The sequence below is a fragment of the Rhineura floridana genome, chromosome 2, assembly GCF_030035675.1.
Source record: "Rhineura floridana isolate rRhiFlo1 chromosome 2, rRhiFlo1.hap2, whole genome shotgun sequence".
NCBI classification, from domain to species: Eukaryota; Metazoa; Chordata; class Lepidosauria; order Squamata; family Rhineuridae; genus Rhineura; species Rhineura floridana.
Genome location: NC_084481.1, coordinates 226,390,264 through 226,403,336, shown reverse-complemented (window position 1 = coordinate 226,403,336; position 13,073 = coordinate 226,390,264). Strand labels below are relative to the sequence as shown.

The 13,073-nt window shown below is 42.3% G+C and overlaps 1 protein-coding gene across 2 annotated transcripts in view; it reads left to right on the top strand.

Annotated features, from left to right (window-relative positions):
• Positions 1-12,867, top strand: part of HIF1A (hypoxia inducible factor 1 subunit alpha) — a 57,527-nt gene extending 44,660 nt beyond the window's left edge. Inside the window, exons 9-15 of one of the 2 annotated variants that reach the window (XM_061612396.1) lie at positions 526-746; positions 943-1,223; positions 2,417-2,542; positions 3,158-3,549; positions 7,449-7,560; positions 9,541-9,667; positions 11,069-12,867. In XM_061612396.1, coding sequence (XP_061468380.1) covers positions 526-746; positions 943-1,223; positions 2,417-2,542; positions 3,158-3,549; positions 7,449-7,560; positions 9,541-9,667; positions 11,069-11,220 — 1,411 coding nt within the window. In that variant the 3' untranslated portion in view covers positions 11,221-12,867. Of the gene's footprint in view, positions 1-525; positions 747-942; positions 1,224-2,416; positions 2,543-3,157; positions 3,550-7,445; positions 7,561-9,540; positions 9,668-11,068 lie in introns of both variants that reach the window. The other variant, XM_061612395.1, reaches the window with a different exon arrangement.
• Positions 12,868-13,073: the final 206 nt, after the last annotated feature.

Below are 13,073 nucleotides of genomic sequence, written 5' to 3'. Positions count from 1 at the left end.
TGTGTCTGTGTCAGAATTGCTTCATATGTTTTCAAATAATGTTTTTAACCCTTTTTAAAAAGTTTTTTAAATGTTTTTAATGCTGTTTTGTCTTAATGTATTTTAAGATTTGTTTTTATGATGTCTTAAAGTGTTTTTAGTGCCTTGTTTACCGCTCTGGGCTCCTGCTGGGACGAAGGGAGGGATACAAATTAAATAAATAACAATAATAATATCATTGCACTAATCTGGGAACTAACAATGCGAGTTACTGCACTAGGGGAAGTGTTGGATGTGTGCTGTGGTGTGGAACAGTGTCAATGCCCCGTTGAGGTACAGTCAGTTCATCAAATAGACAGAGTTTGCTCTTTAGAACGTACCCCAGAATTCCCTGCAGCGAGCAGGGCCTCTGTGGCAGATGATCAGGGGTTCCTCAGCAGGAAAGAGTTTCATGGAGCTAGAAAGTGTTGAAAGCCGCTAGTGTAATAAAAGAGGCATCACAGGCTACAAGCTGCACTCTAACGTTCCTCCTCTTCTCTTCTGCAGTGGCATTGTTCAAGAGGACTTAATTTTTTCACTCCAGCAAACTGAGCGTATGTTGAAACCGGTGGATTCGCCTGAGATAGGAATGATCAAAATATTTGAGAAGACTGAACTGGAAGACAGCAGCAGCCTCTTTGAGAAATTTAAGGCGGAACCAGATGCGTTAACATACCTTGCTCCAGCGGCCGGAGACACCATAATAGCATTAGATTTTAGCAGTGATGGTGTGTGTGTGTTTAATTCAAACAACCCTTCTGACGAGTAAAGTGGGCTATGAAATACGTTTTAAATATGAGTTGCCCGTTTTGCTGGATGCCCTCAGGGTGTCCAAAGTATAACCTGTGCTGTAATTTAATGAGGCCCTTCAGAAGTGATACAACCCTTCTTACTTAGGACAGTGATTTCTTTTAATCTTTGTAGAGTCTGATGAGCACCAGTTCGATGACGTTCCGTTGTATAATGATGTGATGCTCCCCTCATCTAGTGAGAAAGTACAGAGTATAAATTTGGCTATGTCCCCTCTGCCTGTGTCTGAAGCTACAAAGCCACTCCGTAGCAGTGCTGATCCAGCACTCAACAGAGAGGTGGTGTCCAAGCTGGAGCCCAGCACGGAGCCCTTGGATCTTGCTTTCTCCACCCATCAGACGCAAGACCAGCCTGACACCGCTTCTGATGGAAGCACTAGCCAAAGCTCACCCGAGGTTAGTCATCTGATGATCTCTTGAAGATCTGCGACTTCCAACTGGATCTCTCTTGTGTGGTCTGTAAATTAAAGATCTATTTTCAGTGTTAAAGCTTTGTCAAGTTTGTGTGCTGCCCTTTAACCAAGAAGGTTGAGGGTGGTGCCCTTGGGAGTAACCCCATTTTATCCTGGCAACAGCTCGGCAAGGTAGAGAAGAAGGGGAGAACAGCCCACTTTCTCCTAGTGAGCTCCCTTCTGAGTAGGGATTCAAATCTAGGGTCCCTTCTGAGTAGAGATTCAAATCCTCAGTCTAAATCTAGCATTCTAGCCACTAACCACGACCACTCCATTGATTTTCTGTCAAAATTCTTTTTCAGTTGTTTCACTTTCTTATAAGGGGTGAAATAACAGTTTTGACTGTTCTGGATCACTACAGAAGCTAATGACTGATGAGGCCCAGAAAGGCTAAAGTGGTATCTTCTCCCCACCCACCACCCACCAGTAGGGACATAGGAAGCTGCCTTGTACTGAGTCAGACCATTGGTCCATTTTGCTTAGTATTGTCTACTCTGACTGGCAGCAAAACTTCCAGTTTCAGACAGGGTTCTCTCCCAGCCCTACCTGGAGATGCCGGGGACTGAACCTGGGGTCCTCCTGCATGCAAAGCAGGCCCCCTTACTTCATTTGACTCACCTGAGTTGGCAGGTTAACAAGCATTTTGAGCTGTACAGAATTCTCTCATCTGACAACTTGATACTTGCTTTAAAAATGGCCATATGAACGGTATTACTCTATTGAGCCCTGTCCTTCAGGGGAAAGAGAGAGACGATTTGAGAAGAGATGTGACTTTGGTGGAAGGGCAGGGGTGTCTCTTAAACTTGGGGATTTACTTACAGAGAAAAAAATGACCTGCAGCAAACTGGGTGTTGTATATTCCTACTACTGTTTACAATTTTATTATGTACGTGTTTGATTTTATTTTTGTAAGCCGCCCTGAGTGCCCTATTATAGGGTAGAAGGGCGAGATAGAAATATTTTTAAATAAAATAAAAAAGTATACCTCACCCTAATTGTAGGATTTTCTAATGATTAACATTGTGGGGAAATCTTTGAACGCAGGCCACATATTTCTATTGTGTGAAATCAAGCTCACTAAAATTGGGTGAGGGAAATTCACAGTTTACTGAACAGAGATGTGGATTGTCTTTACAGCCCAGTAGTCCTCCTAATGACTATTGCTTCGATGTGGGTAATGAGATGGCCAGTGAGTTCAAGCTGGAGCTGGTGGAAAAGCTGTTTGCAATAGACCCAGAGTCAAAAAACCCATTCTCCATGCAGGTGAGCACATTAGAGAAAACTGGTTTTAAGGCCTCTATTATGGCGTAACAGAGAATTTTGTTGTTGGCCTGCCTTCAATTCGATCCTGACTTATGGCAACCCTACAAATATGTAAGCGGTATTCAGAGGGGGTTTCCCATTGCCTCCCTCTGAGGCTAAGAGGGTGTGACTGGCCCAAGGTCACCCAGTGAGCTTCATGGCTGTGTCGGGATTTGAACCCTGGTCTCCCAGGTTGTAGTCCAATGCTCTAACCACTACACTACACTGGCTCTTAGCAGAGAATTAGCTGTGTTTAATTTTTTTTAACATTAATATGTGCAGGTTTAATAGACATTGTTGTGGGCATAGCTCTTGTGACATGAAGCTGGAACACTCAGTTCATTCCTGCATCACTTTGGATGAGGAATAAAACACCATGGCTGTGATCCAAGAATTGCTGCACACATAGCTGTGTTGCTCACCATCTCCATTAACTTAAACAGGCTCCCACATTTGGAAATAGCAGGAGCAGCAGAAATTCTTGGTAGATGTGAGCTCTAAAACTAGATTGAGCATTGCTGCTGCCTTCTCTCTGTCAAAATGTGCACTTAACACATTCTTGCGTTTCCATTTCAGGAAACTGATTTAGATCTGGAAATGTTGGCACCCTACATCCCCATGGACGATGACTTCCAGTTGCGTTCCTTTGACCAGCTTTCTCCATTGGAAAACAGTTCAACAAGCTCTCCTTCCAAAGTGGCCAACGCCACGGGATATCCGCCAACAACAATGTCATTGTCTGCCATAGACAAGATACAACCAGTGATGATCAAACGTGAGGATGAACTGAAGACACTAATAGCTCCTGTTCACATCATCATAGAAGCCAACAATGCCCCAGAACCGCCCTATGCCAAGAATCTAAGTCGAACTACATCTCCAGTCAGAGAAGGAAAAGGCACGATAGAGCAGAAAGAGAAGTCGAGTCCGGGAACGCCAAACTTGCCAACAGTCACGCTGGGTAAAAGGTAGTTTTAAAAGATATGTTGCCTCCTTGATCTTAAAACCAGTCACACTTAAAAGAGGGGAAAAAATAATTGTCTGTGTAAATGCTAATTTAAATTATGTTCAGCAAAGGAATGAAGCTTTTTGACTGAGTTACATATTTTTTAGACATTTTGTAGACATGTTAATGTGTCTTAAGTGATGGTTTTTAGCACACTTTGGGCTGTTAATATTTGCATATTTGCATTCTCAGGGTATCTGCAGTAGTGCCTTAAGCCATTGAAGTGGTGCTTGGTGTTCCCTGTGGGTAATTGAAGCTCATAAGAGGAGAGTGACTTGCCCAAGCTACCTTCCAAGGTCAGAGCAGAGACTTGGGACCTTGAGATTCTAGATCTAGCTCTGCTGCTCTTAACGCATAACTAGTTGCTCTCTTTCCATTACTCTGATGCTTCATATTTTGTTTTAAACTCCCAACGATGATCAGTTCTTGACAATGTGGTCCACAGACTAATTCAGCCACACAATTGCTCAAACTCCCTTTGCCTGAAATTCAGTTTTGAATTATGCAAAATGAGCAGGTAGTTATCAGGCAGAGTGCTACATACACATAATCTCAGTCATGCTCTAAATATGTGGATTGTGGGTAGAGACATGCATAATATGTGCTAGATGCAACCTATGAAGTCTTCTAGGTGCAGAGTTATCCTTAAGTCAAAAGGACCCATTTGTGTTAATTTCCTGGCTGTGTATGGGGTGATTTATGTGTGTGTGTACATCATGAAAAACTGTGGAATGTTTTTTAAAGAAATGGGGGTGCCACAGCATCTGATTGCCCTGATGTGCAACCTATACTCTGGACAAGAGGCTACTGCAAGGACAGAATATGGAGAAACCGATTGATTCCTCATAGGAAAGCGTGTGAGACAGGGGTGTATTTTATCACCCTATTTGTTTAATCTATATGCAGAACATATCATATGGAAAGTGGGATTGGACCAAGATGAAGGAGGTGTGAAAACTGGAGAGAGAAATATCAATAATTTAAGATATGCAGATGATACCATACTACTAGCAGAAACTAGTATTGATTTGAAACAAATGTTGATGAAAGTTAAAGAGGAAAGCACAAAAGCAGGACTACAGTTGAACGTCAGAAGACAAAAGTAATGACAACAGAAGACTTATGTAACTTTAAAGTTGACAATGAGGATATTGAACTTGTCAAGGATTACCAATAGCATGGCGCAGTAATTAACCACAATGGAGACAATAGTCAAGAAATTAGAAGAAGGCTAGGACTGGGGAGGGCAGCTATGAGAGAACTAGAAAAGGTCCTCAAATGCAAAGATGTATCACTGAACACTAAAGTCAGGATCATTCAGACCATGGTATTCCTGATCTCTGTGTATGAATGTGAAAGTTGGACAGTGAAAAAAGCTGATAAGAGAAAGATCAACTCATTTGAAATGCATTGGAGGACAGCTTTGCGGATACCATGGACTGCGAAAAAGACAAATAATTGGGTGTTTAGAACAAATTAAAACAGAACTATAACTAGAAGCTAAAATGATAAAACTGAGGTTATCATACTTTGGACACATCATGAGAAGACATGATTCGTTAGAAAAGACAATAATGCTTGGAAAAACAGAACGGAGTAGAAAAAGAGGAAGGCCAAACAAGAGATGGATTGATTCCATCAAGGAAGCCACAGACCTGAACTTACAAGATCTGAGCAGGGTGGTTCATGACAGATGCTCTTGGAGGTTGCTGATTCATAGGGTCGCCATAAGTCATAATCGACTTGATGGCATATAACACCAACAATATATGTGTGGGGGCGGTAGCAGCTAGTAATCAGGAAACGTGATGACCCTTTCTGCCAGGTAGACTGGAAAAAAGCCGTGGAAGGGATGATGGCTGAGCACTGGGTTAATACAAGTCTTCTATCCTGCACGTATCTTGATATTGTGATAACTTTTGTGCTACTTCAAGCAAGGCATTCAAACAAAGTAAGACAAAAGTCCAATAATGGTTCCCAGATAAGTTTAGGGTTTATTATTTATATTATTATAGAGCTTACAACATACAAAGACATACTTTTTTAAAATAAAAATATCATTAAAAACAATAATAAAAGCATCAATAATACTACATTGGTTGGTTGGTGGGGAAATGATGTTAAACATCTGTCTAAAAAGTTTGGTTTTCAAAAGGCTCCTGAAAGAAAGGAGGGATGGGTTCCTGTCAAACTTCTATTGGGAAAAAAGTACCCAATCAAAAGATCTGAGTGATCGAGATGGAACATAAAGAGTCAAGCAGTCCTTAAAGTCCTTTGAGCCTAAGTTGTGTAGGGCTTTGTGAATTAACACAAGTACCTTGAACCTGGCCCGGTATCAAATTGGCAACCACTGCAGCCCTTTCAGCTGCACTGAAATATTGGACTGTTCTGGTAGTTTATTTATAGAAGTACCTATACCACCATCTCATGAAATACCAGGGTGGTATATTGTGGGTTAAAGTCAGAACTTGGAAGATTACTTTTAAAAAGTAATAAATTAGTTACAATAACGTGGCCCCAAAAGTAGTAATTGCTCTGAAAGTAACTGATTGCTTTACTTTTTCTCAAAAGTAATCACTGCAATTACATTTCAGTTATTTTTTAAAAAAACGCCTACAAGGTGCTGGCCTTGGCTGCTGCACATCTAAGTAGCCTAAACCAACATGAAAAATAAACACACACATACAGAGGTAGTAGAATAATTCTTTTTATCCATCAGATAGCAATGGTGGTCTCTCTGCTGGTAAGGGAGGTGGGGAGGGAAGCAGAAACCACTAGTCAGATCTTTGCACGTCAAAACAAGTGCCACCATGCACACTCAGCCAGCAAGCATAATCTCCCTCGCTTAACCACCTCCCGGACTCTGCCCTGCTACCAACTAAGGGACACTCACCCAAGCAAACATTTCCCCCTGAGATGCAAAAAAGTTAAAATACTGCAAATGCAGCACAGTAGCCAGAGAGGGTGATGGAGGCCACTTTTTGTGCCAAGTGCAAACACCCTATGTGTGTGCGCACACACACACACACTCTTTGTCATCTGTCACCTCCACAGTTCTTTATCTCCATTTTGCTGCTGCCTCCTTCTCCTCCTTTATCCATGTTCTTGCCCCCTGGCTCCTTTTTCCCTCCACTCCATTCTTCTCCACCAGCGTCCATTTTTTTAAACAATTGTTTTCTCCACTGCACCCCGTCTTACTCTCCACCTCCTCCCTTGTTGCCTCCTACCCACCCACAGAGCACGAGGGAAGAGCGATGCTGCACAGAAGCCCAGTTTGAGGCACAAAATTTTCATCCACAAATCAGAGGAGCAGAAGACTTCCCCGGTTTCTCCCCCCAAGTAATGCCCAAAAGTAATGCTGGAAACATTACAGTTACTCCACAAAAGTAATAAAATTACTCCTAGTTCTATTACAGTCAAAATGTAAACAAGTAATTTGTTACTTGTAGCGAAATACTGCCAAGCTCTGGTTAAAGTATTAAGATTTAATATGACTGTACAGAAGTCAACCCAGTGTCCTGCTCTGCCTGAGAAGGTAAGCCAAATTATGCCATACTGGGATCATGTGAGTGCCTGAGCTCCTAGAGAGGTTCTTGTAGCCCCTTGCTCCTCCCTGGTTGTGTCTTCTGCCTTGGAATCTCTGTGTGATCCCAGCTGCCTGTGGCTGTTCAAGCAACAAGAAAAGGCACTCTTCTCTGTGTTGCATTTCACACATCAGTGAGCTCAGATTTTTCAGGCAAGAGACCATTATGGAACATACATCTTTTATAAAACATCACACACACGGCAGTTGTTTTTAACACAAATCATTTGCCTGGAGGGGAGTGGACAATAACAGTCTGAATCTGTTTTCCTCAGTAGATCGACAGCTGCAGTGAATGAAGAAATCAATCCAAAATTAATAGCTCTGCATAATATTCAGAGGAAACGAAAAATGGAGCAGGATGGTTTGCTCTTCCAAGCAGTGGGAATTGTAAGTTTTCAAAGATTCTCCCCCCATTTTTTAACATTGAGGTTGTTGCATCTTTTTGTAAAGCTTGGATTTTCTGGTGTCAAGCTGATGGTATACAAGAACATTTTATTCTGGACACAATTGGGTGAAGAACTTCGTAGTGGAATAAAAGAGTGATGGGCTAGAGGAACTACCACACCACATACTGTAGAGGGTCCGTGTGCGTGCTGAAATGGTTTTTAATCTGTGCGTAAAACAGATTAAATAGATTTGTATTCTAAAATTTGGGGGGAAATGGCTGGCCACCAGTCCACAGACCTTGTGGCTGGTCAGCTCTCCACTAACTTTGGCATCGCATGGTAGGTAAGGGCTTTGAAAAGTGTGGAGTTCTTGTGGGTCAGACGGTACAAGATGATCAGCTGGGTGTGTGCATGCAGGAAGAATGAACGTAGGCCCTGAAAGATCCCTGTAAGAGACAGGTTAACAAAATGTGCTGCGAGACATATTTATGGGGAAGCCCGTGAGTAAAGTAAATTCTTCTACCTGGGAATTTATCTAGGACAGCCTTCACCTGATGCCCTCCAGATGTTTTGTACTGCAGCTCCCAGGAGAGCCCCAGCCAGCACATCAGGTTGGTGAAGGCTGATCTAGGCTCAGAGGGATTACTTACGCAAATCCTCATAGCAGGTCCTTGATCTACGTTGTCTTCCTCCTGCCCCTAGTGTAGAGAACAGTGACTGTAGGATCAAGTTGGAGTCATGCAGCCTACATGATGAGATTTGTAGTTCTGCTCTTTCTCCCAGTGAAGGTACATTTGTATGCAAGAGAAAAAAATCCATTAATTCCATACTTTTGAAACATCGGTGTTCTTCTTTAACAGGTGTACTCTTAAAAACAGTTCCCAATTTCTTGCCCTAGGTCACTGGAACATAGGCTGCAGACAAGGGTTGGAGGACTTCAGGCTTGCACTATGTACTTCCCAAATCAGTTGGAGCCACCCACAAAATGGCAGTTTAGGCTGGGGGCAGGGGATGAGATGAGGCCAGGTACAGTTGCCTGCTATGTCCGTTGAACTGGGGTAACCTGGATTTTTATAAAGACAATTCCACATCTTCATCATTGGTTCATGGATTCTAGCATCAAACCCTTACAGTTTACCAGGAAGTCTGCACAAACACCTGGCCCAAAGCATTCAGGCCACTGAACCTGATGGATATGTTCTATCTCTACGGTTGGAGGCAGTGTGCTTCTGAATACCAGTTACTGGAAACCACAGATGGAGAGAGTGCTCTTGCACTCGGGTCCTGCTTGCGGGCTTTCCATGGGCATTGGATCAGCCACTGTGAGAACAGGATGCTGGACTAGATGAGCCACTGACCCGATCCAGCAGGCTCTTCTTTTGTTCATTTTGCAAGTGATGAACACTGAACCGGAATGGGGAGTGATTAGCCCAATGCAAGCCTTTTAAACATGGCTGGGGAGGGGTTTTTTTGCACATTTTGTCAGTATTGTTAAGCACAAAGTCTCGTTGGGACAGTTGGGGTGCACTGCCTGCCTGATCCTGTGCATTTTCACTTGGGAGTGAGTCCCAAGTAAGTGTGCATAGGATTGTAGTCTGAGGCTCAGAAGTGAGGCACCCTGAAGGACTCGGCTGAAACTTGCATGAGTGGTATGTCTGGCAGCAGCCATACCAAGTCTGGAAGGGAGAGTTGTGGGCAGGGGGGAGTCTAGCAGGAATTGCCTGACAGCCAGTTGGTGATCTTTCCCAACCTCACCCACCGATTGTAGAAGCCTCGTCAAAATAAACAGGATATACTTTTGCACAATTTATTGCTCTCAAAAGTTTTTGCATTCAGATATCTTTTCCCTCTCAAACAGAATGTTTTTGAAAAGAGCCATTTTTACACAGCAGCTAGTTAATTTCTCAATAGTGTGTTTGTGTGGGATCTTTATGATTACATTAATTGAACTTTCCTGTGTCTGGTTTTGGGTTTTTTTAAGGGCACGTTATTGGTGCAATCAAGTAATCCTGGAGGAAATGTACCTCTGGCTTGGAAACGTGTAAAAGGATGCAAATCTAGCGGACAGAATGAGGTGGCGGAGAAGACAGTCATTTTGTTACCATCAGGTCAGTGCCTTTATGTTGGAATGAACTGTGCCAATCCAGTGCTGCTCCTGAGGCAAGACCAAGTCAGGTCCCTTTTGGTCCATCCATGTAGTTGTTAACCTAGAGGTGTGCAGCATCCCCAATACTGAAATGAACGGAGAGGCCACTGCACTTGGGAACAAAGTAACTGCCATGAATCTTAGGATCAGAGCCCTGTCTGGATGGGCTGTGGTAGGTAGAACAGAGTATCTGTGCTCCTTGAAGAAAAGAACTGTGGCTTATGTGTTTTCTCTATACTGTTGGAGGAAATCTGAAGCAACCGGGAAGGTCTGTCGCTGAGCATCTGCCTTGTATGCGGACATTCCCAGGCCCAATCCCTGGCATCTCCAGGTAGGACTGGGGTTGTCCCATCTGAAACTGAAGAGCTGTTGCCAGTCAGTGTCGGTGATACTGAGCTAGATAGGCCAATGGTCTGACTCCGTACAAGGCAGCCTCCTAGGTTCCTATTAAAAAAGGAGCAGGGTGATAGCACAAGTCAGTATTAGTGAAGGCCCTTTTTTGTGTGTATATCTTGGGTGGGGGCAGGGGTTTGAATGGGCCAGATGTGGGTGTTTGACATTGGGGCTGGGAGGAAGAAATCGCTTCTGGATGAAAGACAAGGATTAAGCAGCTAACACTTACTTGTATGTTTTGTTAAAAATAAATAAAGTTCTGCAGCCAGATTCTGTGCCTAGAAAATCTGGATAAAATGTGCATATTTGCATGATACCTTTTTATTTAATACCTTTTTAATGGTTTTGCTTAAGAGCCAGTGTGGCGTAGTGGTTAGAGTGCTAGACTACGACCTGGGAGACCAGGGTTCGAATCCCCACACAGCCATGAAGCTCACTGGGCGGCCTTGGGCCAGTCACTGCCACTCAGCCTCAGAGGGAGGCAATGGTAAACCACCCCTGAATACCGATTACCATGAAAACCCTCTTCATAGGGTTGCCGTAAGTCGGAATCGACACGAAGGCAGTCCATTTCCATTTTTTTAAGTTGGTTAGCTAGTTAGATTGGCAGTTCCCATGACCCTGACTACTGGTAAACATATTCAGCTAGTCCTCTGGGCTTGAGATTTCATGAGATATTGCCCACACACATTTTCGGAGGCATATTTAACAGCCATAAGGGCTAGAAATTAAAAAAAAAAATATTTTGCCATAGGAACCTGAGTTTTGGTCCCAGTAGCACATTCTGTGCTTTCCCCCCATCTGCTCCCCCAGAAAACTACAGTGTACATACGTGCCTTGTTATCAGATTTCACTAGTTTAATCTCTAGCAGAACGAATGTGACTTGTATTTGGGATTTTCCAAACCAAGGTTTGTTCTCCAGAATGTGTGTGGTTTGTGCAAGTTAACTTGTTTCTTTTTTCCTTTCAGATATTGCTAGTAAACTTTTAGGGCAGTCCATTGATGAGAAGGGACTCCCGCAACTTACCGGCTATGACTGTGAAGTGAATGCTCCCATACAAGGTAACCGGAACTTGCTACAAGGTGAAGAGTTGCTCAAAGCCCTGGATCAAGTCAACTGAGCTTTTCCTCCACGCACAATTGTTCTGTTTTCTTGGACACTGGTGACTCACCACCTAAAAGCAGTCTATTTATATTTTCTATATCTGATTTTAGAAGCCTGGCTACAAAAACTGCACTAATTCAGTTGGTTTGGTTCTGATCTCCTTTCTACTTTGGACAGCCTTATTAAAAAAAAAAAACAGTGTTCTTTATGTAACAGTAACTTGGCTAATGGTGCATTTTTGGTACTAAGTTCAGTACATTTAGAACACGCTTGCAATGGCAGCTTTGAAGTAAGCACCTTTTTAAAAAGTATTTATTTTTATTTTGAGGTTTTTTTGTCACTGAAAAAATTTCTATCAAATGAAACATCACCACAGTGAAACTGCCTGAGCCTTCTGTCATGTGGGTTGAAGGCATTGTGTGCTTTGTTGCTCTGATGTTCAGATAAATTTTTACTTTTTTAAAAAAGAAAGAAACATTGTTTTGCAGCAGTGCATTTGTAGCCACAATCGCACAATCTATTTTCTTAAGAAAATAACAAAATGCCAGCAGTTCCTCATGCAATATATTCTGCATTTATAAAGCTAGTTTTTAAAGGATTTTTTAAAATTTCTTTTCTCTTCCACTTTTTTATGTTTATTGCCTGTGAAATCATGTAGAAATTTTGGAGCAATGCTATTTTTTGTTATGTTGCTCTTAAATGCTGTATTTAATGTCCATGTGTGGTTAGGGGGGACAAAAGGGGGGTGATCTTGAGAGTCTAGCCACATTTGGGCCTTTTATAGGTAAAAGATGACCAGCGAGAGGGTTGTAAAATTATGAATAGTTGTGGGGCAAGCAGATAAAGAATCCCCCCCCTCCTTTTTGCAGTTCTTGAACTCTGGCTTTCCCAATGAAGATAGTTTCAGGACAGACAGAAAGCATTTCTTCACACAATGCATTAATTCACTACCACAATGTGGTGATGGCCATTGGCTTATATGCTTTCAAAAAGATTACCCTTAGAGGGATAGGTCTATCAAAGGCTGCCAGGGAAGGGTTTTTGTTCTCCTCGTGCCCTATTTTTGGGCTTTCTGGAAGCATCTGGTTGCACTGGGTGGACATTTTGGTCTGCCCCAGCAAGGTCCTTCTTATGTTATTTATGTGGATAAATTCTCTTAACTGGGGAGGGGGAGAGAAGAAGAGGTTTTCAGTGTTTTTAAAGTAGTTGCTTTTCCATCTCAGAGAGAGAAATTTCCCCTTGCCTATAGCTGTGAAGGTTTCATGCTAATATTGTGTATCTAATAACTGAATCTCAATGTTTCCGATGACCCTGTTTTGTAGAGGTGATATTTCAAGCAAATCATAAAACAATCCTGCCTTGTTAGCAGAGTTGCCTAGTTTCATTCCTCAGTTGCTTGGTAATAATTGATGTTTTGGTTTTTATGCACCTTGTTGCTATTAACATCCATATGTTTTATTTTTGTTAACCATAGGTTTCAGTAATATTGAATATATTTTAGAAACTTTTTTGTTTAGGGGATATGTCACAACACATCTACGTTTCCTTCTTAGTGCTGTATAATAATCCCCCTTCCCACTCATTTCTTTTCCCTCTCTTTTGTGATTGGATCTAACACTAACTGTATTGTTTTATTACATCAATAAACTATATGTGGACCAGGCCTGCAACAAAGTGTTGTATCTACAGGTGACTGTGAATTTAAAGTGTCTGCAATGAGTTTCATTGGAAGTGGCAGTGTGAGTGCCTTCACTTCACATTTCAACTTTACCTTGCCACCATAAAGTTGCTGGAAGTATGTTGAGCAGTGATAATAGGGTTGAGAGCTTTGTCGCACATAAATATGTAACTGTCCTAAGATGTTTCAGG